We start from the raw sequence: 27,782 nt of genomic DNA on the forward strand, positions 1-27,782 counted from the left end.
GCAAAAAGAATGATGATAATCTAAGAAATCAATTTAATTTTCCCTAGTTATAAAAACGTTTCATATCAGAATAATAATCTGATATATCAGAATAATAATCTGATATACCAGATTAAGAAAATTGTCTTTCATGGCCCTAATGGGCTTTCGTACTACGTAGTTCACCAGCTAAAGGTCCGCTTGGTTAACGGGCTCGTGGGGGGTGGGGGGGCTGGGCGTATTCTGGTTTAGTTCGGGTAGTAACCTGGGTGAGGAATCTGTGCTGGTGTATTTGCGCGGGTAGAGTTTCCCGGAGGTAATTGCTGGGGGTGGGGTTAATTGTCCTCGGGGGTATTTGTCCTCGTTGATGTATGTCCGGGGGTAGTTGTCCCGGGGGTAGTTGTCTGGGGGGTACTTATCCTCGGGGGTATTTGTCCTCGGTGGTGTATGTCCGGGGGGAATTTGTCCGGGGGTTGTTGTCCTCGGAGGTATTAGTCCTCGGGGGTTTTTGTCCGGGGGGTACTTGTCCCGGGGGTATGAGTCCGGGGGGTATATGTCCGGGGGGTATTTGTCCGGGGGGTATTTGTCCGGCAACCAATTTCCCGCTCTCTGTCTACAATAGAACAGAGTACATGGGAGTTTGATTGCAATTGTCTAGTTACTTTCAGGCAGTACGGTTTTTTGGACCAGTTTCTACCTAAATATCTTTATGGGTTCTCGCTTACCCTCCTGTAACTCCCGCCCATCATTTTCCACTCTGATCGACTTACTAGTAATTGTAAGGTAAAATTATGTGATAACATACACTTCTTGTCCTCTTCAAGAAGGACTTCCTCCTCCTACCGGTAGGCACGCATCAGCTCTTTTGCTTTGGTCTTCTTGGAACCGGTCTGGATTATCTTTGGTGCATATTTTTCTAAAGCAGTCTTCATTTCAACAACAACGTTCCTCCCTGTCAGCATTTCCAACTCATTGCAAAGCTGTATATGAAGATGAAAGTGAAATATATACCAAAATTAGACACGATTTGTTGAAAAGGCAGCCCATTGGACTCCCTCCAAGCCACACTGAAAAGGAATATCCACCTGACTGATTAATTAGAGATCAGTTTTCTACTCTGCTAAGGGGTCGCAGGGTTGCGTCAGAAGTCCAACTTTTGAAGCTCCCTCAGCAGGTCATTTGCAGAGCTGGGATGCACAGTGAAAGTCCTATTTATACTTCACTTCCTTAAATGGCGACGCAATGGCAAAATACGCCCATATCATAAACCTACTATAATATTTGTATATGAAGTACGCATATACTAACTGCTATGATAAAGATTCGCTAAACTGATACCATGCACGGAAAAGCTCGTCTATGGTGGCACGCGCGTGAGTGGTATAAAATTGGCTAGCGAAGAAATAGATAAAACTTGGGGCTAAACTAATTCTGAGCTCAGAATACAGTAACGCACTGGTGATATAGCCGGCAAATGTACGCTTAAACACCTTTGAAATACTTCTAAAGAAGCCTAATTTTAATAATATATCAAATGCTAGGGAGTTCGTATCTTAGTGACAAAATTTTACATGAATAGACTTGGCCACGGCACTGGTTGGAGAGAATGCTATGAGCGTGTGTTTGTTTATATACCGTGAAGTTAGTTCAAATGTAGAGGACCATTCCATTATTGCAAACCGCTCCATTGACCTGGGCGCCCCCAAATCAATGTAGGTAGAAATGTGATTCACTAAACCCTAAGTATAATTAAAACTATAACCAGCCTTTATTTCACGTCTTTGTTTCCAATTACTGTGCAGTTATCAATTCTCATTATGGACAGGTTATTTCCAGACATGATCGATCATTATTGGTGGAATAATTAGTGGAATAAATTGGTGGAATAATAATAATTAATAACAATCCTAATAAATAATGATAATAATAATTAGTAGAATAAATAGTGAGGAATGTGTGTTTTTCGGCACTCTGATTATTTTTTTTATGAAATTAAAAATGTTGTTTTATTTCCATGGAGGGAATAACCAAAATATACGAGGTTGGGGTTATTTACAGCTTTATTAAGCAGCTTCAAAATGAGGTGGGCAAAAAATTATGTTGATGGTCTCTGTTCTGCGCAATGAGCATACAAAGGTCTGATTAGCCCAAGGGGTTAGTTGTAACATTTACTGCCGGGAATAGTTGGAACATGCACACAAATTTGGTCATATTCACCTATAATCATAAAAAACATGCCAAAAACACTTAAAACTTAGACTGCAAGGTTAGCAGATGTTAAAATATTCTGATTCACCAATGTTGCCTAATTTCAATGGGCTGGGATGAAAAATGTCTCCAGAATTTTGGTAGCAAAGTTATATTCTCATTTACTTCCATATAGTGAGTCTGGCTTTAATATCATTTGATATATTATAATAGGCATATACCAAGGTATCAATGTGTATAGTTGTGATAAGTTCTCATTTATTTCTTTTGAGCAAGAATCCATCTTTCAACTAACCCACCACCCGTTCCAACTAACCCCATAGGTGGGGTTAGTTGGAACACCTATCATCGACACCTCACTGGATTATCTCCTGAAATATCAACAAGAGTAGTGGTTTTATGGGCTTCATTTGTGACACATGGCACACACCCTCTCACTGGATTATCTCCTGAACTATCAACAATTGTAGCAGTTTTATGGACTGCCTATCCTAACAAGATAGGGCAGTGTTTGCTGATTTAATGTTGTTTCTGAAAATAGAGATTTTTGTGAAAAATGTTCCAACTAACGCCGCTCTCCCCACATACCCTATTCCAATATGAAGCAAACTTGCTAAATTGGGGAAGAAGAATAACACATCAGTGGTGATCCCTGGAATGTTTTATCCATTTTGGATAGCCTACTGTAGGCCTACATCTTCCTTTATTTTTTAGCTCGATTGTTTGTTAGCCTAGGTGGTCAACACATGGTCACGTACACCAATAAGCCTTATTCCGGATGACGTATATTGACGCGATCGCAATGCATTCTGGTATAAATTATGCCAAATTGTGGCCAGAAACATTTTGATTTAATTTTCCCTCAATTTTCTGCGTGTTAGTGATGCATTCATTCTTCATGAGCTCATCATAATGTATTCTTTTTATTATTCTATGGTTTCAATCTGTTGGTTGGACAAAAACATATTTTATGGATATTTTAAAGTTGACTAAAGTTGGAATGTTGTCTAAAAACTGACGTTTGCCCGTGTTTGAAGCACCCTCAGTAGCCTATATCTGGAATAAGGCTTAGGCTACTGTAGGACTATATAACAAGGTATCCGAATACTGCGGGTGCCCGAATACTGGGGACCTAACAATACGTTCCAATATTACCATAGCAACATGTTCTAAAAGCGCTATGAACGAATAACAACTTAGCTACTTATTTTCAACCATAATATATGCAAAACAGGCTGGCTTTTCATCATCTTGACCAAATAAATCTAGATTTTGTATGATAATTAGAAATTTTCATTTCCAAGAAATTTTTGAATGGAATTGTTGTAAATTTACTCCAAGTTCTGCTTCAATCTTAGTCTTTTTTGCCTAGTACACTGCATCTGCTTAATCAGGTGTAAGCTAAGTTTGTTATTTAGGCCCCCCTCCCCTGTTACCCTAAAATTCTGGTAAAAACGCTTATTTTTTTTTAAAGGATATTACCGTATCAATACTGTAGTGTAGGTATAGCCTAGGTACTGTGTGCCTGTTCACAACCGCTTGTTCCATTAAGAACAGTAAACAGGTCTTTTTTAGCAAACGCTAACTTGGAAGTTGGACAGAACTGTCTTTTTAATAGCTCCATATTTTACAATTTCGACCATAAAGATTCATATCAGGATTGTGGGTTTGTGTATCAGATGCTCAAGGTTCGGTACAGACATCATCTGATTTTTTTTAAGGGATTTTGAAGAAATTTGTGCTGAAAAAGCTTAGGGGGGGGGGGGGCCTAGGCCTAGGTGCGCACTATACAGGCATCCCGATTCCCATGCTATAGTATAGGCTAGCCTAGGCCTACTCCATCGTATGTGGCTGAAACCCGGTTGAGCTGTGGCAGAGACAGTAAGGTTCTTGCTCTTTGAGACTATTATAATGTTATCGTGATTAATTAATTAAATGTCCGGTCTTCCTACAAATATGGCCTAGGCTAGGCCTATAGCCCTACAGAATTCTGTTGACTATAGAATGGGCCTAACGTTAGGCTATGCCCATACAATTATAAAGTAGGCCTAGTATACGTTAGGCTAGCCTAAGCCGAATATTATTTGCTCAATGGACATTAATGTCGATGAAGGAATCGTTTGGTATTCACGTCTATTCACCAAGGGTCGACCCGATAACTTATTAGCAGGTCTGCGCTCAGTGCGCTGGAGTTGAATTTAATTTTCGGTCTACATGTTTCTAAATTAAAACTGAAAAACTCACCGCACCGGGGCAGCGTTCAAGTTTAAGCCATTCATATCGCCGGATACAACGGGGGGGGGGGGGGGGAGACAAAAGTAGGATTACGTTCGCGGTTTATGATTCGGCTGATCGTAAGTTGTGTTGTTATTTCTCGTAGTAGACAAAATAAACACGGGAATTGATACGCGATTTTTGCCAATAATTTAATTTTCAGTTGATATCATAGTTTCGTTTAAACGTTCATCAGGTTTTATTAACGTTAACACGATGTTTCGTTCGTTTACACGTTTAAACGTGTAAACGGCACAGCACTACGGCGGGGCTTCAACTTCTACTCGAACATGATCGACGGTACGTGACGCAAGAACTGCACGCAATATGTACGTAGGTAGCACGTAGGTAACATACACAGTGCATATTATGTACGTAAAGGCGGCGAACTTCGGTGCACTCACTATACTATTACATGTAACGTGAACGTTTGGTCAGAGGGAACTTTGGAGCCCGCGAAAAGTGGTCGAAATTATTACGCAAATTCCACTCAATGCGTTGTATTCAAATAAACGATTTTGTTCACAAGTCAAAACAAATTCCATGGTAAAGTGAGAAAATGAGATTATTAACACTTCTATACACTTTATTATTCCCTTACAATTACATTTCCCGATGAAAATTGCCGAACTTGTTTATTCATAGATCATGTACACACTTGTGATAAGTACGATTAGAACCCCTATTCGTGCAATTAGGGGTTCTTTGTGGAACCATCTTGTACCCAGAACCTTTTCTGTGTGGGTATGGAACCAAGAAGAAACGAATCAAGAACCTTTATGGGTTCTTCAAGGGCACATGGTTCTGACGAGAACCATTCTTCATTTCGAGAACCCCCTCTAGAACCCTTTTTTCTTAGAGTGTATCTACACAAACAGCAGTCAAAGTATACATATAATATCATAATCTTGTTTTCCGGGAGCCGTTTCGGGGCCCCTGTTTTTTTGTGAATAAATTATTCCCCTGCTTCTGTTACAAACGGGAGCTCAATAGATGATAGCTCCCAGTAGAGGCTCCCAGGAGGGGAGGGGGGGGGGTGGGCGAAGTGGCACGACATATACTACTTCCCTTGTTTCATGATGGAAATGTTTGTTTTACCCGTTGGTTCCAGTTAAAATGTTTATTCATGTCAAACATCGCATAGCATTGAACTGAAAGTTATTTCCGATAATCACTCTCAAAGTTTTTCAGAATATTGCCTCCAAACAGGAACCAAGATATAAAATTCGGAGGATTACATACTTCCTTAAAATTCCACTACCTATTTTAATCAATTCACCTGCGAAAACAAATAGCTAAATTTAACTTTATCCTCATTTATTGAAGTTTCCTATGCGATTATGGTAGTTTTGCTTTGAAAAATTACACAACATTTAGCAAAAACTCAAAGAGAAGGAAAGAAAAGTAGAAAAAAAACACACTTTGGTCATCATTATTACCACTAAAAAATGGTAGAAATTCAAATACTGTTCTACAATATTCAGACATCAAAGTGTATAATATTTGCATGCTAATATAACTCACTAAACTTATTTGTTTACTTACTTTATACAAACTTAAATTAGACTATTCCTTATAGCGGTAATCAAAATGACAATTTCTTTGAGTTCAAAGAGTTATAAATCTACAGGAAACAGTTTGGTAACTTATCACTTTACATTTTGGAACAGAATACTGATTATCTTTACATTGTAAAAGACGTACCAAGTGATTGTATATGGTACATCCACCCCCCCCCCCCGTACCACACACCCTTCCATTCCTACATGACGGATACTACAAATTTGAAAAGAACATCCCCGGGAATTAATCATGTCGGTACCTTCACATTTTGTAGACTATGACGAATCAATGTCGTTGGGTGGAAGATTGGGTTGCATTGTTAATGAGCTAATTGGAGTACCGACCAGATTAAATTGCCCACGTGATGTTAATTCTGACAATAAGTGACTAACAAGTGCCTTATACCAGTTAATAACGCCACGGCATCATATAAACAGGTGATGTTCATGTCACGTGTACGTATATAGGCTAACTCACAATGAATTTAATATCTTACGGGGACTAATTATAACCTAAAAACTGATTTTTGCTTCTTTCCCTTCAAATTCAAACGAGTACATATAAAATCTGCAGAACAATACGAATGTGTGAAGGGGTGTTCTTTTACGTTGGTGTTCCAAAGTGTCATGTGATCAGTGATATGCGAAAAACCGATCCCTTTCATCCCAGCTCGTGAAGTCAAGCGAGTCTATTAATAAGGATGAATTAATTTTCATATTTTTTTTTATTGTAGATGTGTTACCAGAAACCCGAGGAGGAGGTCCTTATTTAATTAATAACAACGAAACACGCCTAATTACCACATGCAGGAGTGTATACATACAGTATGGTATAACACATAGGTATACATGCACCTTTCAAAAGTGTAAGGTTGAAACACTGGTTTGATTTCTTCTTAGCCAATCAGAAGAATATAAACAAGATAAAAGTTCGTACCGGGTCAGGGTCTAAGCACGACAGACATTTAGAGAGACTCATTTAAGTAAACCCGTTGCCTGTGGATTGATTCAGTTGCCCGGGTATACCTCGAGCAGGCTGTACTTGCGTTTTCAGTATATTTTACAGCAATTCGTGATTGAACAGGAAACCAGCTTTGCCAACAACCATGGAGGGAGTGGCAGCCATCATTCTCCTGGTGGTATTAATCAATATAACGAATGGTAAGTACATTTTTGCAATTAGTTTTAGTCTTTGACACTTCGAATTTTCCCTTTAGATTTGACTGTGTGTATAGTAAAACAAATAACCTGTCTCAATAGGAAAATGTTTTGCGGCTTGCACGCATATATGCAGTAAAACTACTTGTTGAAAGTTTGAGCATAGCTGACTTTTTAGCCTTTATTTTCAGTTCATAAAACTATATGATGACCCTTAAAACTTCATAAACGTCGCATTTCTTCTCATGGATTCTATAGAGTTATCATAATTTACAATGTTGAAAATGCGATATTTTTGCTGAGTTGAACGAATATCATTTATATATAGACAGATTTCCACCACTACATTGTAAAGCCGACTTTCTCTCCCACTCAATGATGAAATATTTTACGGATTTCAGATACACTACTTCTCGCCGCCGTATATATTCTTAGAACAACATTGATAGTCTGACACAGGCTAACCGATATTTATCACCCCTCCTACATCCTACTGTCCCTTTCACGTACCCCTTTTCCCCTTTCACTACCGGTGAATTTTGGTCATCAATACTGATGTGAGGAGACTGAGGACTACATATATGTAGTGTACTTTTGCCAAATAGAGGTGCCTAAATTTTGCCAAATTTTGTTATGCTGTTTTATTTTCAATCTCGTTACTTGGTATACTGTTTACTCACGTGACAGGTCAAGATGCAGGTGTTGAAGACTTCACATGTATCAACAACCAGATAGGTCACACGACCCGTTTTGTGCCCAATCTAGTAGCTGCTGGGGCTGACATACAGCCAATAACCTTTGACCGATTCCAGACAACTGGTGGGAATCAAATACAGATGCCAGCCGGAAGTATGAGGTCCGAAGCAACGGATATAGCAGTCCGCCCCTTCGAGAGACAGAGAAATGTTCCCGAGGCTACCCGTACTGGTATATTTGAATGTCGAACCACAGATGGAAACAAAGACATCTCCATAGCTGTTCCCATATTGAACAGAAATACTCGTAAGTTTGTGTCAAACCTAATAAACAATTATGATCTATTTTACTTAGCGCGTAGTGCTCACAATGGGCAGTTAACATCGACAACAATATATATATATATATATATATATATATATATATATATATATATATATATATATATATATATATATATATATATATATATATATATAGGAATAACGGAAAAACTGTTAAACAACTATGCTGCATTTAGAGAAAGGCTGGATCTCGAGTGAGATACAATAATTGAATTAGGTAAGTGATTGGAAGTAAAACAGCCAATGTTTGGTTTTTGCAGAGCTTTCGAGCAAAACTAGCTCTTCTTCAGTGCATGATCACCAAAGGTCTAAATTTTTGCCCTAAACCACGGCAAGTAAACGCTCAGAAACTTTCTCTTGACCTAAATCTGTTCTATCGACGCTTACGTCTCGGTGAATTTTTTGCCGACGAAAATGGCAGAAACACCACGCAACAAACCAACGACTTGGATTCCAATTTTAAGCCAAAAAGCTCGTGGAATCCACCCAAGGCCCATTGTGCGCCTCTTGAATCATTTATTTCGGCCATTGAAGAGGATGTTAAAACACACACCTCCGCCCCAGACTTCCGCGACAATCTCAACAAAACTGAGAGACAGGCCATTCATGAACTCCGGAAGCGCAATGACATTGTCATCAAGCCAGCCGACAAGGGTTCTGCAATTGTCGCTATGGGCAAACAATTCTACAGAGAGGAAGCCAACAGACTACTCGGCAACCCTCAACACTACAAACTCCTAGATTCTGATCCTACTCAAGAAATCACACAAAACGTGAAAAGAGTCATCCAAAAGATAGTCTCTAACGGTTCCATTGACCGCAAGTTAGGCCAAAACCTCCTGGAAAACGACCCAAAACCTGGTCGCTTTTATTTTCTGCCTAAAATTCACAAAGAAGGCAATCCCGGGAGGCCCATAATATCGGGTAATGGCACAGCGACTGAAAAAATTTCCAAATTCGTGGATCTCCTCATCCAACCTCTCGTTTCGGCCCTACCGTCCTATGTGCAGGACACTACGGATTTCATCCGGAAAATTGGGGAAATAAAAAATCTTCCCTTATCTTCTCTGTTAGTTACCTTGGATGTGTCTTCGTTATACACAAATATCCCTAACGAAGAGGGCATTTCGGCCTGCACAAAAGCATTCAAACCAAAACGTGGCAAAACCCCCACGAAGAAAGAATTGGCCGAATTAATGCAACTCATCTTGACCAACAATAATCTGGTATTTGGCAACAAACACTACCTCCAAATTCATGGCACCGCAATGGGTACCAAAATGGCACCGTCTTTTGCCAACATCTTTATGGGAAACCTCGAGAAAGAATTTTTATCTCGACAAAACCTGAAACCACACACGTGGTTACGTTACATTGACGATATCTTTATGATATGGACCCATGGTGAGGCAAATCTAAAACTCTTCATTGATGACATAAACTCGTTTCATCACACTATAAAATTCACTGCTGATTTTTCTGGACTTGGCGTTCACTTTCTGGACACCACCGTGACCCTACAAAATGGTTCACTCAAACAGACTTGTTCAATAAACCCACGAACAAGAACAACTACCTCTTACCAAGCAGTTGCCATCCACGTCACTGTACCAGAAATATTCCGTACAGTCAAGCGTTGCGCATTCGACGCATTTGCTCCTCTGAAGTCGATTTTGATTCACGCACTAAAGAACTGTCACAACACCTCCTAAACAGACAGTATTTTCGGGGTACTATTGAAAATGCCATCAAAAAGGCTAAAAGCAAACCCCGTACCGAAACATTGACGTACAAAACTCGTCAAACCAGTTCCAAAAGGGTACCATTGGTTACTGAATTCCACCCTGGTCTCCCACCACTGGCTAATATCATTCAGAAGAATTTTCACCTACTTCAAGGCACCGAACGCCTGAAATCAGTATTCCCAGAATTACCTGTCATCGCTTTTAAAAGACCCAGCAACCTACGGGATATCTTAGTTCGGGCATCCTTTCGGGATGACACCCCATTAGGGGAAAGCATAACAGAAACTACAGGATCATCGCCCTGTACACAAAATTGCAAAACGTGCTTACTTGTCGATTCGACCGGGGCCTTTCAGAGCAACCAAACCAAACGCACGTTCCAAATTCGGCACAAAATTAACTGCCTATCCAAAAATGTCATTTACCTCATCTACTGCAATATTTGTAACTTACAATACATTGGAGAGTCAAAAAACACTCTTAGAATGAGAATGACACAACATAGATCGGCGATCAAAACAAAAAAGATCTACCAACCTGTTGCAAATCACTTCAATCTCCAAAATCATTCAATTGAGAATTTGCGTGTTATTGCCATTGACCAGAACGATTCTTGGACAGATAAATCTAGGAAAGCGAAAGAAAATTTCTGGGAACTAAACCTAAAGACCACGGCACCATTCGGTTTAAACATCAGAAACGATTTGCCGTCCCAGATAAACCAAAACAATTCCTTTACAATTACGACGGAATCGGATTAAAATAATCCGACGCGGATTAAAATAATCCGAATTTCTAAAACTTCTGCTCAATTCAGCAGAAATCAGTAAGTCGCTTTGCCCTTACAACCATGCCGACATCTCCTCTATAAAAGAGTTTCAATTACTGCTACTCCTTGTCACTTTCGGTGATCATGCACTGAAGAAGAGCTAGTTTTGCTCGAAAGCTCTGCAAAAACCAAACATTGGCTGTTTTACTTCCAATCACTTACCTAATTCAATTATTGTATCTCACTCGAGATCCAGCCTTTCTCTAAATGCAGCATAGTTGTTTAACAGTTTTTCCGTTATTCCTATATATATATATACGATAGATAACGATATAAAGCCATATGAGAACTTTATTTGCCTGAAGGAAATGTTCACTGCATTTAAGTGACATTGTAACTTTTGTGACATGGAAGCACAATTCAATGTATGCCTACATGAATATTTTGATACATTGTGGTCTTAATCTATTTTTTTGGAGGAAAATGATGAAATAATTTCATCTTTCCATATTTTGCCGGTTCAACACGACTGACAATAGGTAAAAGTAACATAATAATTCTCAAGTCGCGTTGGCTTTCAGTCGGGGATACTCAATTGGAGCGTTTAGGGCCTACGTTTTAACTGTCCAGCTTCACTAACAAATGTTTCCAATGGAGAGGAAACAAGTTTTTCGTGTGATCCACCCGGTCTGCTCAGCGACGCGAATAAATCTCCCTACATAAAAATAGGAAAATGCTACGGCTGACTTTCCTCCCTTTGTATATATGCTACGCTTCACAGTAGAGGCCGGCGCAATCACATGAACGAATCGCCCATAGCGTGATAAAAGTAAGGATCGACCCAGCGCAGTAGGCAAAGAAACATTGGCCGATACGCCAAAGGCTACCAGAGCCCCAGTCGTGAACGGAACACAGTCGTGCGCTCGCGTTAGTCGTGCTTTAGTACGACTTTATGATTACACGGCTATCAAAGATTGCGTGTTGTTCAATCCTGTGTCTGACAACGTGCGATCGGCTGAACAAACAGGCCTAAGTATATTTTTTTTTAGCGTGGTCCCTGAATATAGATCAAGCTTACAATCTTTGACCGCCAATCGATCCATACTCTGACTTTCAAACTGAAGGCGTATAAATATTTGGGGGACTTTGTCAGTTTTCACATAGTTTTATTCTATAAATTTTGGGAACTACTATATGCTTTAAACATTAATTTTAACATTATCCTGTGAATATTTATACATCACTGTATAGAGTACTAACTTTTAACTATTCACATATTATTATATCCAGCACAATTAAAACACATGTTCTGCCTGTTTTCCGGTATTTTGCAGAAATATTACCTCGTGCGGAATTAACGAAAACCGTTAATAGTGGCGATGACGTAACATTGTCTGTGAAATCCAAAACAAGAAAAGTCGAATGGACAAAAAATAACGAAGATTTACCGCAGTTTGCGCGCCAACTTGCTGTCAATATTAAAGGAGCCACTCCGGATGATTCTGGTATCTACGAATGCTTTACCAACCGAAATAAACCACATGCAGTTATGAGGTTAATCGTACGCAGTAAGTACATGTTCACTTTACAAGTCACCGAACTTTGAATATTAGTCCATTACTTAATAAATTAATATCATAAGCAAAAATGTTTTTTTTAACTTCGTACAAAGAAAAAACATGCAGTGCACTCTTGGGTCTCTTCCATTCATCAATATTTTGTCATTGACTAAATTTATTAAGACCAAAAGTCCCAAATGATGTCAATGATTTTTGTTCTTTTATTACTTCCATCGAACCATTCTGTTTCAGATTGTGTTTCAGACGTATAGTTAATACACTTATAGATCAACGAATCTCTGATGATATCTCAAAACATGAAAATTAAATAGAAATACAATTTATATTATTAGCAGTGTTTTCAACGGTCGTGTCATCAAACTGAATACCTATTTACTTACTTGGTTATAGTTTGCTTCTGTGTCGCTATTCAAGCTTTATTTTACAGTTGTTGTTGCTGAAGTGTAGAATTACAACCCCTCTTCTGTCAGTGTATAGTCTTAACCTCCTTATAAACAGCTATACAATTGTCACAATCTTCCAAAGAAGTATCAATTTGTGAACGACTCTGTGTGACCTTTAACCCATGATTACCCGAGATTTAGTAATAAGAGGGGGATTCCTGTTTCTCTCATCACGACTTCACATACAATCTGGACCCCCACCCCAAACCCACCCCACCCCCAACAACCCCACATGGTCGAATAACAAAAAGAACCGTTCGGTTATAGCCATTGGACTTGCCAAAGTCGGAAAGTACACGAAGCTTATCGTCGGTGCACTATACATGTCATTGAAGTCACACACTCCTCGTCAAACATTAACACACTATGTATATAGTAAAAACGAACTATGTATTATTTTATAATATTATAAATAAGTTGAAATGCATTCTGTTACAATTTCAGGTTGCCCAGAAAATCTCATTGGGGAAGCCTGTGACGTTCCTTGCTTTTGCTATAATGGGGGCGTGTGTCGGGATGAAGGCGGCTGCATATGTCCGCCTGGATTTTCCGGAGAGCTCTGTGAAGTCTGTAAGTTGATTCCGCTATATAAAAGAGTTAAACTTGCATACCCAGTTTTAAATTTCAGTCTCAATCCGTGAAATCTGGAGTATGGGGGATGCATCGATCCACCCACCCCACTCCACCCCACATCAAAGCTAGGCCAATTAACTGGCCTACATCAACTGAATGGGACATGTGATGTTCAGGGAGACACCGTATTTTTTCCAGTGCTCTTGCAGCTGATATATAATGCTATAATAGCGGGCCGCATGGGCCGGGGTCCTCACCTGCCCCGGTGTCCGAATCACCGGGCCGCATGGGCCAGGCCCTTATCTGCCCCGGTGGCGAATTTTTTTTTCCCAAACAGGTTCTCAATTGTGTATAAATAGTCGCTCATGATTGGTCGGAAAAGTTACGTCATAACAATAAAACCCTTCACTTCGAGGTTATCAAAATGTCTGCATCCATTCGTTGCAACGAAGATATACCCGTTCAAAATTACCCGCAGCTTTTCGTAAATATATGTAGACATGTTTGGAATTGGTTTAGACATAATGAGCACACTAGTATTGTATGATCTACTTTGATCGAAGATTTCTGTGAAGGCATTTATCGATAACATCGCATAGTGAAAGTTTCGTACAGGGGTACATAACACATGCGATATAGGCCCATATGTATTATAACTGTGTACACAGTGCAGTGACGGAAATACATGCATACTGTAGCATGGTGGGCTCATAATTGACGCACTTAAGGATTTGATCAACGATTTCTATCAAGGAAAAATCAAAATCACTCAACTGTATGTGTTTTTCATATGTGTGGTTCCTCAGAAAAGTAATGATCTCAATATATTTATTGTTCTGTGCATATGCAACGTACAATTGAGCAGAACTTGACCACAAAATGTCTGCCGTGTCAAGTTCTTTCATACCCCTAAATTGACACATTCGTCGATAAGCTAACTGTAGTGAAGGCTTTAGTATACATCCATTGACTTTAGATGCTGTTTGCTATACTTTGAGCCTCTAAGCTTAGGCAGATCAGGTCCCAGAGAGTAGTGTTGTCCGTGATATTGAGGAAATGTTGGTTATTTTTAGTATGCAAGATTTCCAAATGCCCAAAAACTGAACGTACAAAACCGGGAGGAAGGGTGTTAAAAGCTTAAAAATTCCACAATTTGGTCATCAAATAGCTGAAATGGATCCAAACTCATGAAATATGTCATTCTGCTTGATTGCAAAAAGTTTAGGTGGCCTACTGTATCGTTGCTAGTAATAATTGAAGGTGCCTCAATTACGGGGGTGCGTCAATTATGAAGCCTTGACTATACACTAAACTGTTTTGCGTATATTCATTCAAGGCTGAACTCGCGTCGTGAAGTTGATTTTGGTGTAGGCCTACCCATTCCACGAAACGAATTCCGATTTCAATAGAACGGCTGACGAATCTTGGATGGCGTAAACACGAAACCGATAGAATGTAGCGTATGTATCATAAGTAAGGTCAACATGTTATCCAAGCATTAAAAGTAAAAGTTAGGGCGTTTGCAGGGAAACCGCGTAACAAGACTTTATTAGGTGTCAGTGTGTAACTCAGTGTATGTCTTCGAACTATCAAGCGTTTGATGCTGACGTCACGAGCAATCTGATTGGCTGAAAACTCCGTAATTGAGAACCTGTTTGGGAAAAAAAAATTCGCGCCCCGGTGTCCGTATCGCCGAATGTTTCGGTACAATTACCAACCGTATGACTGTTGTTGACTTTACACCATCTTACGCGGTATAGCAACCTTATTAATTTTGACCCTGCTTTAATGCAGGTAGTCGTAATAGATTTGTTTTTTATCGACATCATTCTATGAGTGTTATTTTCTCTATCCATGTAGTGCATACGGCCGACAACTTTGGCAAAGACGGCCAATATAGCTGTTCGGATTCCGCAATGACCACTCTTGGCTTCGAGACTGACTGCAGGGGTGAACTTTTCTGCCTGCAGGATCCATATGGCTGTTCATGCGCCCCTGGTATTAGGGGGATATTTTGTCACTTAGGTAAGAACGTCTTGTGCGCTGCGAAAATGTTGCATCAGTCATTGCACTTTCACAGTTTGGTGGTGTTTTGTAGTGTCAAGTTTAATCTGCATTGTTGTAGGTGAAAGTTCGCTTCCGTATATCACTATAACTTTATTGCAAAATTTATAGTTTTTTAAGCTTGAAGAAAAGCAATGAATGGTGTTACACTACATGTATGGCATGGAAATTGAGATGAAAATGCCGTTAACGCCGTGGTTATGTCATTAATTATTCCTTATAAGGGGTGTCCCCCTCCCCTTTGGATTTTTTTTGCATTTCCAGGTGGCCTCAGATGTAATTTGGTGCAATATAGCACACTTCAACACCCACTCCATTTTGTAAACTTAATTTTGTATTTTCACCTGGCCTTAGATGCAATTTGGTGCTCCAAATGAGACTTTTTTCTCATTTGGAAATGAAAAAGGGGTTTTCTGACTTGCGAAGCGGGGGGGGGGGCGGAATGATACTTCCGCCCTCCACATTTTTCACTGGGGGGGGGGGCTGGCGCCCCCAGCCCCCCCGGTTCCTACGCCCTTGAGTGTGGTTATGGAATTATTTCGCTCAGTGTTCCATATTCGTGTTAACAAGTCTCCTTGCTGTGTGCAAAAACATGGAACTGTCCAAATTATTTTCATTTGGTATTGTGCTACTTTGTAAAGTCACCAAATTTTAGACTGAGGTCAATAAATGTCATTGTAACAGCACCTAAATACTAGTAAAGTTATCCAGGCACTTGTGTCTGCAATGTTACACCTGTTAGCCTAAACATCCAGTCGTTTGATCGAAGCCACCGACGTTATTGCAAGCCCCTCAACTGCGGATTGCCGTGTTTTCTTAGATCCTGTCAATATGGATATTCTTCTTCGTTTGTGGGAAATAACTAAGCGATAAAATAATATCGATAAAGAAACTGCTCTTCATTTAGCATCAAGTCTGTCCATTGCGAGCAATCATGACACAGTTATGCGTGTTGCAGAGGTATTTTAGTGTAATTGTAATAAGAGTACGCTGGGGGCCTAATTCACACTTCATACTCAGTCATAGCCGAGGTTGGGCTAGAATAACACACAGGCCTAACTTTTAGGTCAATTGAGTACACTAATAGTAGTATTGTAGCCTGCCGAACGTGTGCCTACACCAACGACTAACGTACATGTTATTCTATCAAAGTAGGCCCTAACCATGACCGTCCGTATACTATAACCTTGCGAGGTTTATACTTCCATGCCTAACAGTCGAAAACTAACTTTGATTTGCTGATTATATGCAGCAGGCGTACTGTGAGATACTTAATCCTGAAAATAAAATAGCAAACGTAGATCAAGCCCAGGCCTTAGTTACAGTTACTGGTTAGTTCAAAATTACCTTTAAGAATAAGAGGATGTGAATTGTTAAAGGTTCTAAATGATGATAGTACTATTAGTAATGAGCCCTAACATTTATAGCATGGTCTAGACTAACCAGAGTATAGCAGTTTAAAAATTTAAAAATTTTCAGTGTAACATGTATGTATGTATTTTAGATCCTTCTGCAAGCAGGAACTGGCGAAGAAGTCTCATTGGCTTATCAAAGCCGCAAGCTGACTGAAGTCAGTCTCTTACATTCATATTTAACGTCCATGATTATGAATTATCAATTGTCAACAACTCTGTAACTGGACGACATACATTAATCTTGGAGTGTCTCAAACCGGTGACCTTATGGTTGGAAGGCACCAGCTTTAACCACTGAGCTAACACTTCACGATTAAAACATGTAAACAAGGAACTTGTTTAATCCCATCTTGTCATCAACTTGATGTATTAAAATTAAAATTCAACCTCCAATGGTCAATTTCTCCAGACAGACTGAATTTATAAATAACATCCTGCTCATTTTATTGAACAAACTTTCATGTCTCAGTTTTTGTAGCGCATACTACGTAACCACGGTAACCATTTCTACTGTGGCTAGATTCCCATATTCTGTATAACCATCTGCCATTACCATCAACTGCAGATAAACATTAAACCCTAAAAATAAATAAATTTACACTATGATCCTTAATTCCAGAAAAAAATTTTGATGAGGAGTTTTGCTAATTCATCAAATCAGTAACACTGCTAGAGTGCATTATAATTGACATCAACTCATATTTGAACCTTTTAAAAAACCCATAACCATCAAGGGTGAACTGGTTAGGGTTGGGTGGAAAACTGGCATGAAAACTGCGGTATAACTGGTCAGTCAGTCCATACATGTTGTTCATCAGTGGCGGAGCGTCCCTACAGTCAGGGGGGGGGGATGCCCCCCCCCCTGACGGACTCAACTGGACTGCTGGCGCCCTTTTCAGCTTTTTACCACGTTTTAATTATTCGCGATTATTGACTTTTTTTTATCGCGCTCTCATCTTCCTATTGACATTTGTCACGTTTTTTTGGCGACGACACATATTTGTTCTTCTTTTATCTGCAAATTAGTAAGCAAGGAAAGGGTCATTTCCGGCGATCTAGGGAGTATCTTACTCAAAAATTTTGGTACTCTTCGCGCCAACCGTGGTGGCGCTCCGCTTAGATAGTGCCGGAAGCGCCCCTACAGACCATTCTCGCCCCCCTTGACCAATACCCTTAGCTCCGCCACTGGTGTTCATGTTTTGTACACATGTTACCATGTAACAATGCATAAGGAAAATGACCTCCATTAATGATGTAATAATGGTTTCACAACTGGAAGGTGACCTACCTCTGTAAGATTGTTTCCTTCAATTATAAATATACAGTTATTAAAAAAAAAACAGTTATTTTAATCTTTTTTTTTTGTTTTGTTGGGCAAAGTAAGTATATGAACTAGATAGCACAGTTTAGTACAGTAATATAACACTGCTCACTATTTTTCATCCAAGCAGCCTGGTTCTCACAAGCCTTCAACCACACAGAACAACTCAAGTGAACTGACAAATGTCACATTCTTAAATTATTTGTGATATCATATTCCATTATTCATCAATTCATATAATGGAAATATTTATTTAAAGTTGCACCTTTTAAACCATTTTTTCTTCTTCACTCAGCTTGTCAAAAAGGAACTTTTGGAGCTGACTGCAAGCAGACCTGTCACTGTGCTGCAGGATCATCATGTGACAGTAAAATGGGGATATGTTCCCCTCCTGGTTGTGAAGATGGCTGGACTGGTGAAAACTGTAATGGTAAGACAGGAGCAGATGAGTCACCCGCCCCCCCTTCCCCACAGAAAGGATTCTGACAGCACCTTATAGGCATTGAAAACTCGCCTCCAATCCGCGTGCCGTGCTCTGAAAAAGTTAACTTTCCGTGGCTTGCAAGTGAAGTTTTCTTCTTGTTGCTACAAAATGCAGACACTAATGCAACATGATACCTTGTTACCTTGTTATCATTCTAGACCTGAGATGTCCATTGCTGCTATGTACACTGTGTTGTGGGTATTGACTGTAGCTGTATGTATTGACTGTACACTAGTGTTTAATTACGGACGGTAGCAGGCTGTGTGTGTATTTTCTGAGATCGATGGTGGTGTCTAACATTTTCTGTTACACCTCATTCGAAACTAGGTCAGATTACCGGCATGAGACGTTTCTTTGTGTGCGAGTCTTCACACCCTTTAACCCTACCACTAACCTACTAAGCCTCAATCCTACTATATCCCAACTTTATAACAACCTCATACTTTGGCAACACAATTTCTATTGCCAATAGGTAAGATTGACTTGAACTGAAACTATCGTTGTTAGAACAAAGTCAATGCACAGGAGATTGATTAGCTGTTTGCTTTCCAAGCAAGCCTTACTTTGCACAGGCTTAGCACCCTTTCGTAGCAGCAGTACCCAAGTCTATAACCTTCATTGCATGGAAGAATTGTGCTGTCCTTATTCGCTATTAGTTTCATTAACTGCTGATGTTAACTACTGATTATGTACCGTCCCACCACTTCTTGACCAAAAGCAACAAATCTTAACAAACTTAGAATTTTCTACTCAACTATGGAAAATATTGTAAAGTACCCCATGACTTAAGAGATGCATTCACTTTTTGGTTTCATATCATTTCACACTTATTGGTTTGAAGTAAAAAAAAACTTTCTTAGAATTATACTTTACAATTATATTTCACTTGTCTTGATATTTGCATGGTTGATTCTTAAGGTAGTTTCAGTGTTGATTTGTCATAGTGTAATAGTCAAGAGATGTTTAAATGTTCCGCGGTCATCTGTATTAATTGGCTCTCAATTTAAAACTGTGATAATTAATACTTGCAATAATAAGAGCCCTGACTGTACGATGCACTAGTTTAATATGTGCTATACTGTAAGTCGAAACTCAGATAAGTTTCATGTTCTACTATCTGTAGCCCAGATGATAGATGAACTTTTCGTAGACAAGGTTTTTCATCTGAATAGAATTTGTACATACTACCGTACACAATAAGCCCTGCAGTTTCACAGATTAAAGAGATTAAGCACACATGACTGAAATCTAATGGATTTCATTTACAATAAGTTATATAGTGTTATAGTTTCCAAATAAAAACAGGTTTCATCACAATTCTTTCTGGAAATAGAGGTTTGGTAGGCTTGACCCTTTATGCAGGCTGCAGGTTGACTTTGCGTCCCTCCCTCCCTCCCTCCCTCCCTCCCTCCCTCCCTCCCTCCCTCCCTCCCTCCCTCCCTCCCTCCCTCCCTCCCTCCCTCCCTCCCTCCCTCCCTCCCTCCCTCCCTCCCTCCCTCCCTCCCTCCCTCCCTCCCTCCCTCCCTCCCTCCCTCCCTCCCTCCCTCCCTCCCTCCCTCCCTCCCTCCCTCCCTCCCTCCCTCCCTCCCTCCCTCCCTCCCTCCCTCCCTCCCTCCCTCCCTCCCTCCCTCCCTCCCTCCCTCCCTCCCTCCCTCCCTCCCTCCCTCCCTCCCTCCCTCCCTCCCTCCCTCCCTCCCTCCCTCCCTCCCTCCCCATCCCTTTTCCTCCCACCACCTCTCTCCCTCCCTCCCTCCCTCTCCCTCCTTCTCTACTTGTTGTTGTTTTTTTTTTCTTTGTCTTATCCTCGTGAGTGACTTTCTGTTTGGTTTCTAGAGAGAATAACATGCAGACATGAACCGTGTGAGAATGGTGGAGAATGCGAAGATGTCGGCATCAATGACAGTTTCCAGTGTAATTGTCCTGAAGGATTCATTGGAGATACTTGTGAAGGTCAGTAGCAAAGAACACTTTACTTTCTTAATCAAAATGTTTGGCTTTTTTCTTTTCTTTTTTCCTCTTCATGATCATTAAAAATCATAGCAATATTTTTGCTAGAGTATAACCATGAAAATTCATTAAGATGCTTCATCTGTTACCAGCAGCAAGGTCTTTAAGGGAAATTGTCTGTTACGACCCTTATATAGCTTGTAGTCAGTCTTAACATGCAAATCAATTGCTGAACTGTTGGTAAAATCGACTAATTTAATTTATTTAGTCACTATGCTTAGTTACATGCCATGGGAAAAAGATGTGATTTGGCTCATCTCGTTCCAAGCAGTGTTCCAAGAACAACTTCGCTAACTACCACAAAGTGGTCAATTATCATTTTTGTAGCACTTGGTATTTTTTTTTTACACACACTCACAGAAACGAAACATTGGATTTTACTTTGGCTTGATATTATTTTGTACATCTGAAGCTTTTAGCAGTAGAATTTGCTAACCGTTTACTAGCTAGGTGTCTAAAATGTGTGTAAGGCAGATCATCCATTCATGTGCCAGCTGTACAGATCAATATATTAGACTATACATGTAATGCAATTTGGAAAGTATGTGTATCACAGCGTCATGGTTGGTCTCTACTGTCCAGTTCCATTATAATCATTTTCTGAGCTTTTACATGAATTTGTTTCAGTTCTTTCGCCTTGCTCTTCTGATCCTTGCCAAAATGGAGCCACTTGCACCGATGGAGAATTTGGAGACTACACTTGTGAGTGTGCTCCTGGCTTTGAAGGCACAAACTGTGACATTGGTAAGTATCATGGAATGAAAAATCTAATTGAAAATTGGAAGAAAAAAGCTGGGATGTTATGTAGAAAAATAGAAAAGGCAAACTGATTATAAATACCCTTTGAAAGACATTATTTTCACCTTTAGAGAGCATTCTAAGTATTAAACACATTTTTCATTGTATCAACTACAGTATAATGGTTTCATGTTCCATATATATACAACCACGATAAACATACAAGTATGGCAAGATGGCACTATTCTGGGCCAATCAAGAAGCAGTGGTGAGTGGGGGGAGGGAGAGGAGAGGAGTTTAACAATACCAGTGTTGTTACTAAAAAAGTGAACTATTTAGTGTGGCAACTTAAAGAAGTGTCAAAAGTTATGGAAAGCGGTGTTATCAATCAGTTATGGCAGTTGTTCTTTATAGAGTGTGTTTTGCACAAGAAAAACTGAATGTGTCTTTATTATTCAAGCACCTGCTCCTTGCTCCTCTGAGCCTTGTGAAAATGGTGCTATGTGTACAGATGGAGAAGGTGACTACACCTGTGAATGCCCTCCTGGCTTTGAAGGCAAAAACTGTGAAACTGGTAAGCAATATGAATATATTTGAAAACAGCAAATGAAGGATGTGGACTTTGTTTCGGGTAGTGGGTAACTCTAAAATCAACTTTAGTGTCTGTATTTTCAAATGCCATTATGTTCTAAGAATTGTAACTCCTATGAGTTATGCTTGAGGAAATTTTGCATATTTCTTTCTGGAAATTTGTGGTAAATATAGGAAATCTTTGATCTATTCTTTTAAATAAACTGTAAATGGTTATGAAATGTTAGGAGCAATGTCTAAAACAGTTGATGGTAGATTGTCTTTTTCTGGCTTCGAAGGTCAAAACTGTGAAACTGGTAAGCGAGATGAAAGTATTATTCAAGACAGTAAATTAGGCATTGGTCTGTTTCTTCTAGACGGTTACCCTGTTTGTCTGTCCTGGGTTGATCATGTACTACACACGATAAGTTTCATTTGTCTTTCTAAAGTGTTTCCGATGCGATGCGGCCCGTTATTATAATGACAGTTGTATGTGCGGGTAAATGAATTATGGCAAATATCCACCCATTGTCAGTTTGAGCTCTGGCTTCTACTTAACTACTTACGATGGTAGTAGTAGTGTCTTTGTTTTTTTTTTGTGAAAGGCACTTTTTTGCTTTTTTTTTTATGTGGAATTAGGGATTTTGTCAGCTGTTGTTGTGATGGAATTTTTTTTGTTTTCAAATTGTATACTTTTTAAATTCAAAATTATTGAACAGATTTTTTTCCCTCCCCCTCTCAAGAGTCCTGTAATGCTGCTTGCCCTCTTATATATGCACCAGTCTGTGGTTCTGATGGAGTAACTTATGACAATGAATGTGTCTTTACTTCTGGAGCCAAATGCAGAGATGAAACTTTAACCTTTACAGAGGGTGAATGTACTGGTAAGTAAATTTTTGATGAAGTGAATACAATGATCTGATATAGATTTCTCTAAGTTGAAATTTGACTTGTAATGTAGAATTTATTTGACCTTTCATCTTGAAAGTTTCGACCTGAAGATGAAAGTTGATTGTAAAACTGTTATAAAATGTTAGAAGTATGTGACTACTGGGAAAACCCTTCATCAATACTGTAGATTTGATTCATGATAGCAACTACTCCTTGCTCCTCTGTGCCCTTGTGAAAAATGGCTCTACTTGTACCGATGGAAAACTAGGAGAATACACTTGTGAATGATCAAAGATAAATTTTTGTGTTGGTGTACAAATTGAACCAAAAATAAATGGGAGAGTACAATATACGATTTGATGAAATATTTTGTGCTCAAGTCTGTTTCCAATATTATAGAAACTATGAAAAGGAATTGATTGATTGATTAATTAATGAATGGTACATTCCAGTCCATTCTGCCATATACAATCTAGTCCGTCATTTACATAATTAGAAGAAACAAACAGAGAAGACAATATCAAAGAAAGAAACACTAAGAAAAAACAAAACGAAAGGCAGAGAGAGAGAGAAAAGACAAAAGAAAGCAGTCTACAAATTATACAAAGTTATTAATTAAGTAGTTTTCTAAGGTTCTCTTGAAGGAAGATTAAGAATTACAGCACTGAATGTGACTAGGAAGAGGTGACCATTTTAAGATGGTTTTCCCCGTTAGTTGTTAAACTGCGGATATGGGGTGCACACTAAACCTGGTTGTGACCTTTCATAACCACACCCTGTGTAGAAGCCTGGTAAAATCACTAGAGAAATTCTACGGTTGGATGGTTTATACGAGAAACATACGATTAACTAATCATGTTGATAAGGGTGTTGTAGCCAGATCTGCTCAAGTTTAGTTATAAGCCAAAAGCCATATTGTCAAATTATGGTTTTCTCATTGAGCAATTCATGGGCATAAAATCAAATTTCACTGTTTTCATGTTGTCAGCTCTGATATAACATCCATAATACATACAGTTGTTATACCTGAATACTGTTTGCTCACAGTTTAACGTTTTTACAAATTCATCAGATTTTGAATATTTTTCTTCAATTTGCCTGGTGCAAGGTTATAAATATAGCAAATTTGATTAACTCTCTGCAAAGTTTACACTAAGTTAAAGATCAAAAAATTTATTTCCGAAGAGATGTTTAAAATGAGCTTCAAATCCGATTGTGTTTTGTTCTTAAAATATTATTTATATAAGATATTGATTTCCATTGCTTTATGATCAGAAAACAGAATCATAATAATTTTTTTCTCTCTCTTTTTATACTCAAATGTTAGATGCTACAAGTAAAGAACTGAAAGAACTTGAGAAACCAAATAGCTTAATAAATTTATGAACAGAGAAAGTGGTTTGAAAAATTATTAAAAATAAACAAAAGCAGAACAGGGCCCTATTTCATAAAAGTTAAGAACATTCTTATCTTGGACTTAAGAAGAATAATCATTCTTAAGTCTGTAATTGTTCTTAAGTTTAAGAACATTCTTATCTTCTATTTCATAAAGCAACTTAAGAAGAATTCATTCTTATCTTTGTCCTGAAATCGTTCTTAACTTTAAGAATGATCAGCATCACTCTTAAGTATGTTCTTAAGTGTCACATGTCAATTAGGCGGGAAATTTCAATCAAAACACAGAGAAAGAGAAAACCAACGAGCTCTACGAAGGGAAAGGGTATTTAGGGACAGAACCAACCCACTAGATCAATGGACAGACCGACAGATGCATTCGAACTACCGGTTCAGTAGACTTGCGTGCATCAACATCATTGTTATGCTTCAAGCTGATATTTCTTTAAGCATATGCCCTACTTAATATAGAATAGGCTATAATAGTGGTGGGGTGGTGATGGGATGGCAATCACAGCTACTATAATGGGGTAACTATAGAAATGTTCATTTCTGACTGGGGTGGGAGGGATGGGGGAAGGGTAGAACTACTTGCCGCAAGGTTGGGGAGGGGACAGAACCGTTCTTGACGGAAAGTCAACTGTTGCCCGACTTCAGACCGTCTTCCTGGGGGAGGGGTCTAATGGGGTATCCCCTCCCCTTTGAAAATTTTGGTTTATATATGGGGAATTATATGCAAAATGGTGCTATCATTTGCCCTAATTTGCACAGATTTTTTGCCAGTATCTTAGGTCTTCAGAAATTTGTTTTTCTTGGGGGGGGGGAGACACCCCCCTCTCGTACGCCTATGATCGGTACGTTTGTGGTTTTGTTGATAAATTTGTGCCCATTACCCTCTCTTCACAAACTAACTCGTAGCTGTTTAGGCAACTAATTATAACTTGAACTACCAACAAAATACAGGGGCTGATCCAGATTTTTTGGCAGCAGGAGGTTTAGGGTTATATGTGATGCTGTCCTGGAGGAGGGATCTAAGAGTAGGGGTGTTCCTGCTACGTTTTGTATTGACTTTGAATATATAGAACTCATTTGAAGCTAGCTAACATGGTCAACCCACCCAATAACAAAAATTGTACACAAAACGCAGAATTGAAGCTGGCAAACAGTGTAATTCTATCTTGAAAATCATACCAAGTTTTGTATGGTGGAGTATAAGAATCGCAAGATACAATTTGTTAAAGTTGACAAGTGAAACATGTAAAACTGCATGATTTTCGATCAATTAACTGAAACTTGCAAATACTTAGGTTTTTCACAGGAATATACGAATAGTCCTAGTTGGAAAATTAAGAAATTCCGCACAACGATTTTTCAATTAAAAAAAACATTGGGGACCCCTCTAAAAAATATACAAAAATGTGTTTGTGTGCTTCACCCTCTATATAGATATATTTCCCTATATAAAGATATCTAAACATTTTTTTCCCTTTCTATAAATTTCTTCCCCCTCCCCACCGCCTCTGTCAGATTTTTTTTAAAGGAAATCTATTATTTTCTACATTTTTTATTTGGCAAGAACATTACAAATTTATATAGGATACTGGAATAGAAATTTTAAAGTGAATTTGTAAAATTGTTAAATTATAATGAATATGAACTGACTTTTACAATAGCATTCACGGCAAAAGATATTAAAGGACAATTCCTCTCTTCCCATATAAGACTCAAATAAACGTAGAATGTGGCAATGTGGAATGCTTGAGTTATTACAGTTATTATACTTCTGAAGAGACTCAGATTGCACGACTGAAGTCCATGCGATGAATGGGCAGGCAGGCAGGCAATATAGGATTTGTTTTCAGCATAGAAGTTTACAGTCTCGAGGGTGATGTGAGAGCTATGCCCTTCAACTAGAAGGATGATAGGCAAGGTGATGTCCTCTCTCCTAACGCTCAGTCAAAACAAATTGGCGATCCATTCATAAAAAACTTCTGTGTTAATCCAGCCGTTCGAGGATTGTCCTACACACCATTCCTCTGGAGCACCCTACAGGGGGTCGTAACAGAAGCGGCTGTTCAGGAAGATTAACATAGGCTCCAAGAAAAACCCTGTAGCGTTCATACAGGCCAGGACGGTGATTTGCCTTTTGTCCATGTTGCTCAACTGGTAGATGTTCTTTGTCTCTCCTGGGGCCAACACTTTCTCCTTGCTTCCTGCCAGTGGAAACCCACTTTTGTCACAGTTGAAAATGCGACTACCATCATTAAGAATGTCCTCCAAGTTTTCCACCGCCTCGGAACTGATAAACACCTTATAGTCTCTGAACCATTTTTTCTAGTCGCTCGACTGTAAACATAGCTTTTTCTTTTCCCAGATTGTCCCCAACTCTCTCCACTACAATCGGGTTTCTCTTCAGAAAGTCCCTAAACCATTGTGCTCCTGAAAAAAAGATAACAACATTCTAAGTTCCATACATTTTGTTCCTCATTTATCTATGTAATTGTTAAAACTGGGGTGGCGCCATGATTTCCCCAACACAGGGGCTAAGGTCTCCGACACAAGGGGAGGTGGGGTAAGATCTCCAACAAATAAATCTGGGTGCACAAAATATCATATATATATAAACAGTAAAAGAATTAGCCTAGCCTAACTTACGGATGCTAACTAATAGGCCTGTCTAGCCAAATTGTTCAAACTTTTTGTTCAAACAGTTTGCCTCAGAAAGTTGTACTTGCAAGTAGTGTGAATGGGTTTCAGAATGCTTGGGACAAGCACTTCAAGCATTGTAATCGGGTCTGAGTGTTTGTGTCTTCAGTTTTTTTTCCCTCTCCTATAGGGTCCTTGATAGGGACTTGAGTGTCCCTCCTGTTCATTTTTTCTACTAAACTGATCGTCCAACATTGGTTACCTCATTAGGCCTAGTCTAGTCAACTCTAACAACAGTTACTGAGTTAGCCTAGGGCCTGTATGTAATTACGATTCACACATCCTATATTTTGTTCTCGTGAAGTCGAGGTGGTTTGAACATTTCCACTTCAAGACTAATTTAGAGATCACGAGTGTCAACTGTCAAGTCGTGATTACGGTATTCATTTCGTCAGTGGTGCGCAGCATTACTTAGGCCCATTCCTAACTAACATTAAGCCTAGCCTATATTTGTTACCGTAAGTACAACGACCCTATGCGTATAGCCTCTATTATAATTAATATGTAGCCCTAACACTACAGTAGACATAGTCTAACAGTAACAGTAACACTACAGTAGGCAGAGTCTACACACAGATACCGTATTGATGCTTCACTCGAGCAGTTTTTATACAACTTTCTGCTCTAGAAAAACACTTTCTTGATGGTATTTAATAAGAAAAAACTACCCGGGAACAGTTTTATTGAGTATTTCATTATTTTGGATAAAAAACTGCAGAGAAGGAAGGCTTTAGTCATTTACTTACCATTCTCTTTTTTCCTTTTGTGAGCAAGATGGTTCGAAGAGAAAAAGTTTCAGAAAAAGTTGGAGCTGCAGGTCAAAGGTCACATTCAGCCTCTTTCAAAGTTATAAAAGATAC

The 27,782-nt window shown here is 39.1% G+C and overlaps 1 protein-coding gene and 1 long non-coding RNA gene across 3 annotated transcripts in view; one reads left to right on the plus strand and one right to left on the minus strand.

The window, feature by feature from the left end:
• The window catches only part of LOC139975133 (uncharacterized), a 171,225-nt gene that overhangs the window by 23,732 nt on the left and 119,711 nt on the right, over positions 1-27,782 (minus strand). For both annotated transcript variants that reach the window (XR_011795672.1, XR_011795671.1), the window contains one exon: positions 785-959. This is a non-coding gene — a long non-coding RNA (uncharacterized lncRNA). The remainder of the gene's footprint in view (positions 1-784; positions 960-27,782) is intronic.
• Positions 7,022-27,782, plus strand: part of LOC139975129 (IgGFc-binding protein-like) — a 96,540-nt gene continuing 75,779 nt past the window's right edge. Inside the window, exons 1-10 of the mRNA XM_071982768.1 lie at positions 7,022-7,184; positions 7,869-8,183; positions 12,070-12,303; positions 13,203-13,328; positions 15,192-15,356; positions 18,427-18,561; positions 20,449-20,565; positions 21,250-21,366; positions 21,821-21,934; positions 22,674-22,814. Of these exons, the coding sequence (XP_071838869.1) occupies positions 7,130-7,184; positions 7,869-8,183; positions 12,070-12,303; positions 13,203-13,328; positions 15,192-15,356; positions 18,427-18,561; positions 20,449-20,565; positions 21,250-21,366; positions 21,821-21,934; positions 22,674-22,814 (1,519 nt within the window). The 5' untranslated portion in view covers positions 7,022-7,129. The remainder of the gene's footprint in view (positions 7,185-7,868; positions 8,184-12,069; positions 12,304-13,202; positions 13,329-15,191; positions 15,357-18,426; positions 18,562-20,448; positions 20,566-21,249; positions 21,367-21,820; positions 21,935-22,673; positions 22,815-27,782) is intronic.

The sequence above is a fragment of the Apostichopus japonicus genome, chromosome 10 (genome assembly GCF_037975245.1).
Source record: "Apostichopus japonicus isolate 1M-3 chromosome 10, ASM3797524v1, whole genome shotgun sequence".
Lineage (NCBI taxonomy): Eukaryota > Metazoa > Echinodermata > Holothuroidea > Aspidochirotida > Stichopodidae > Apostichopus > Apostichopus japonicus.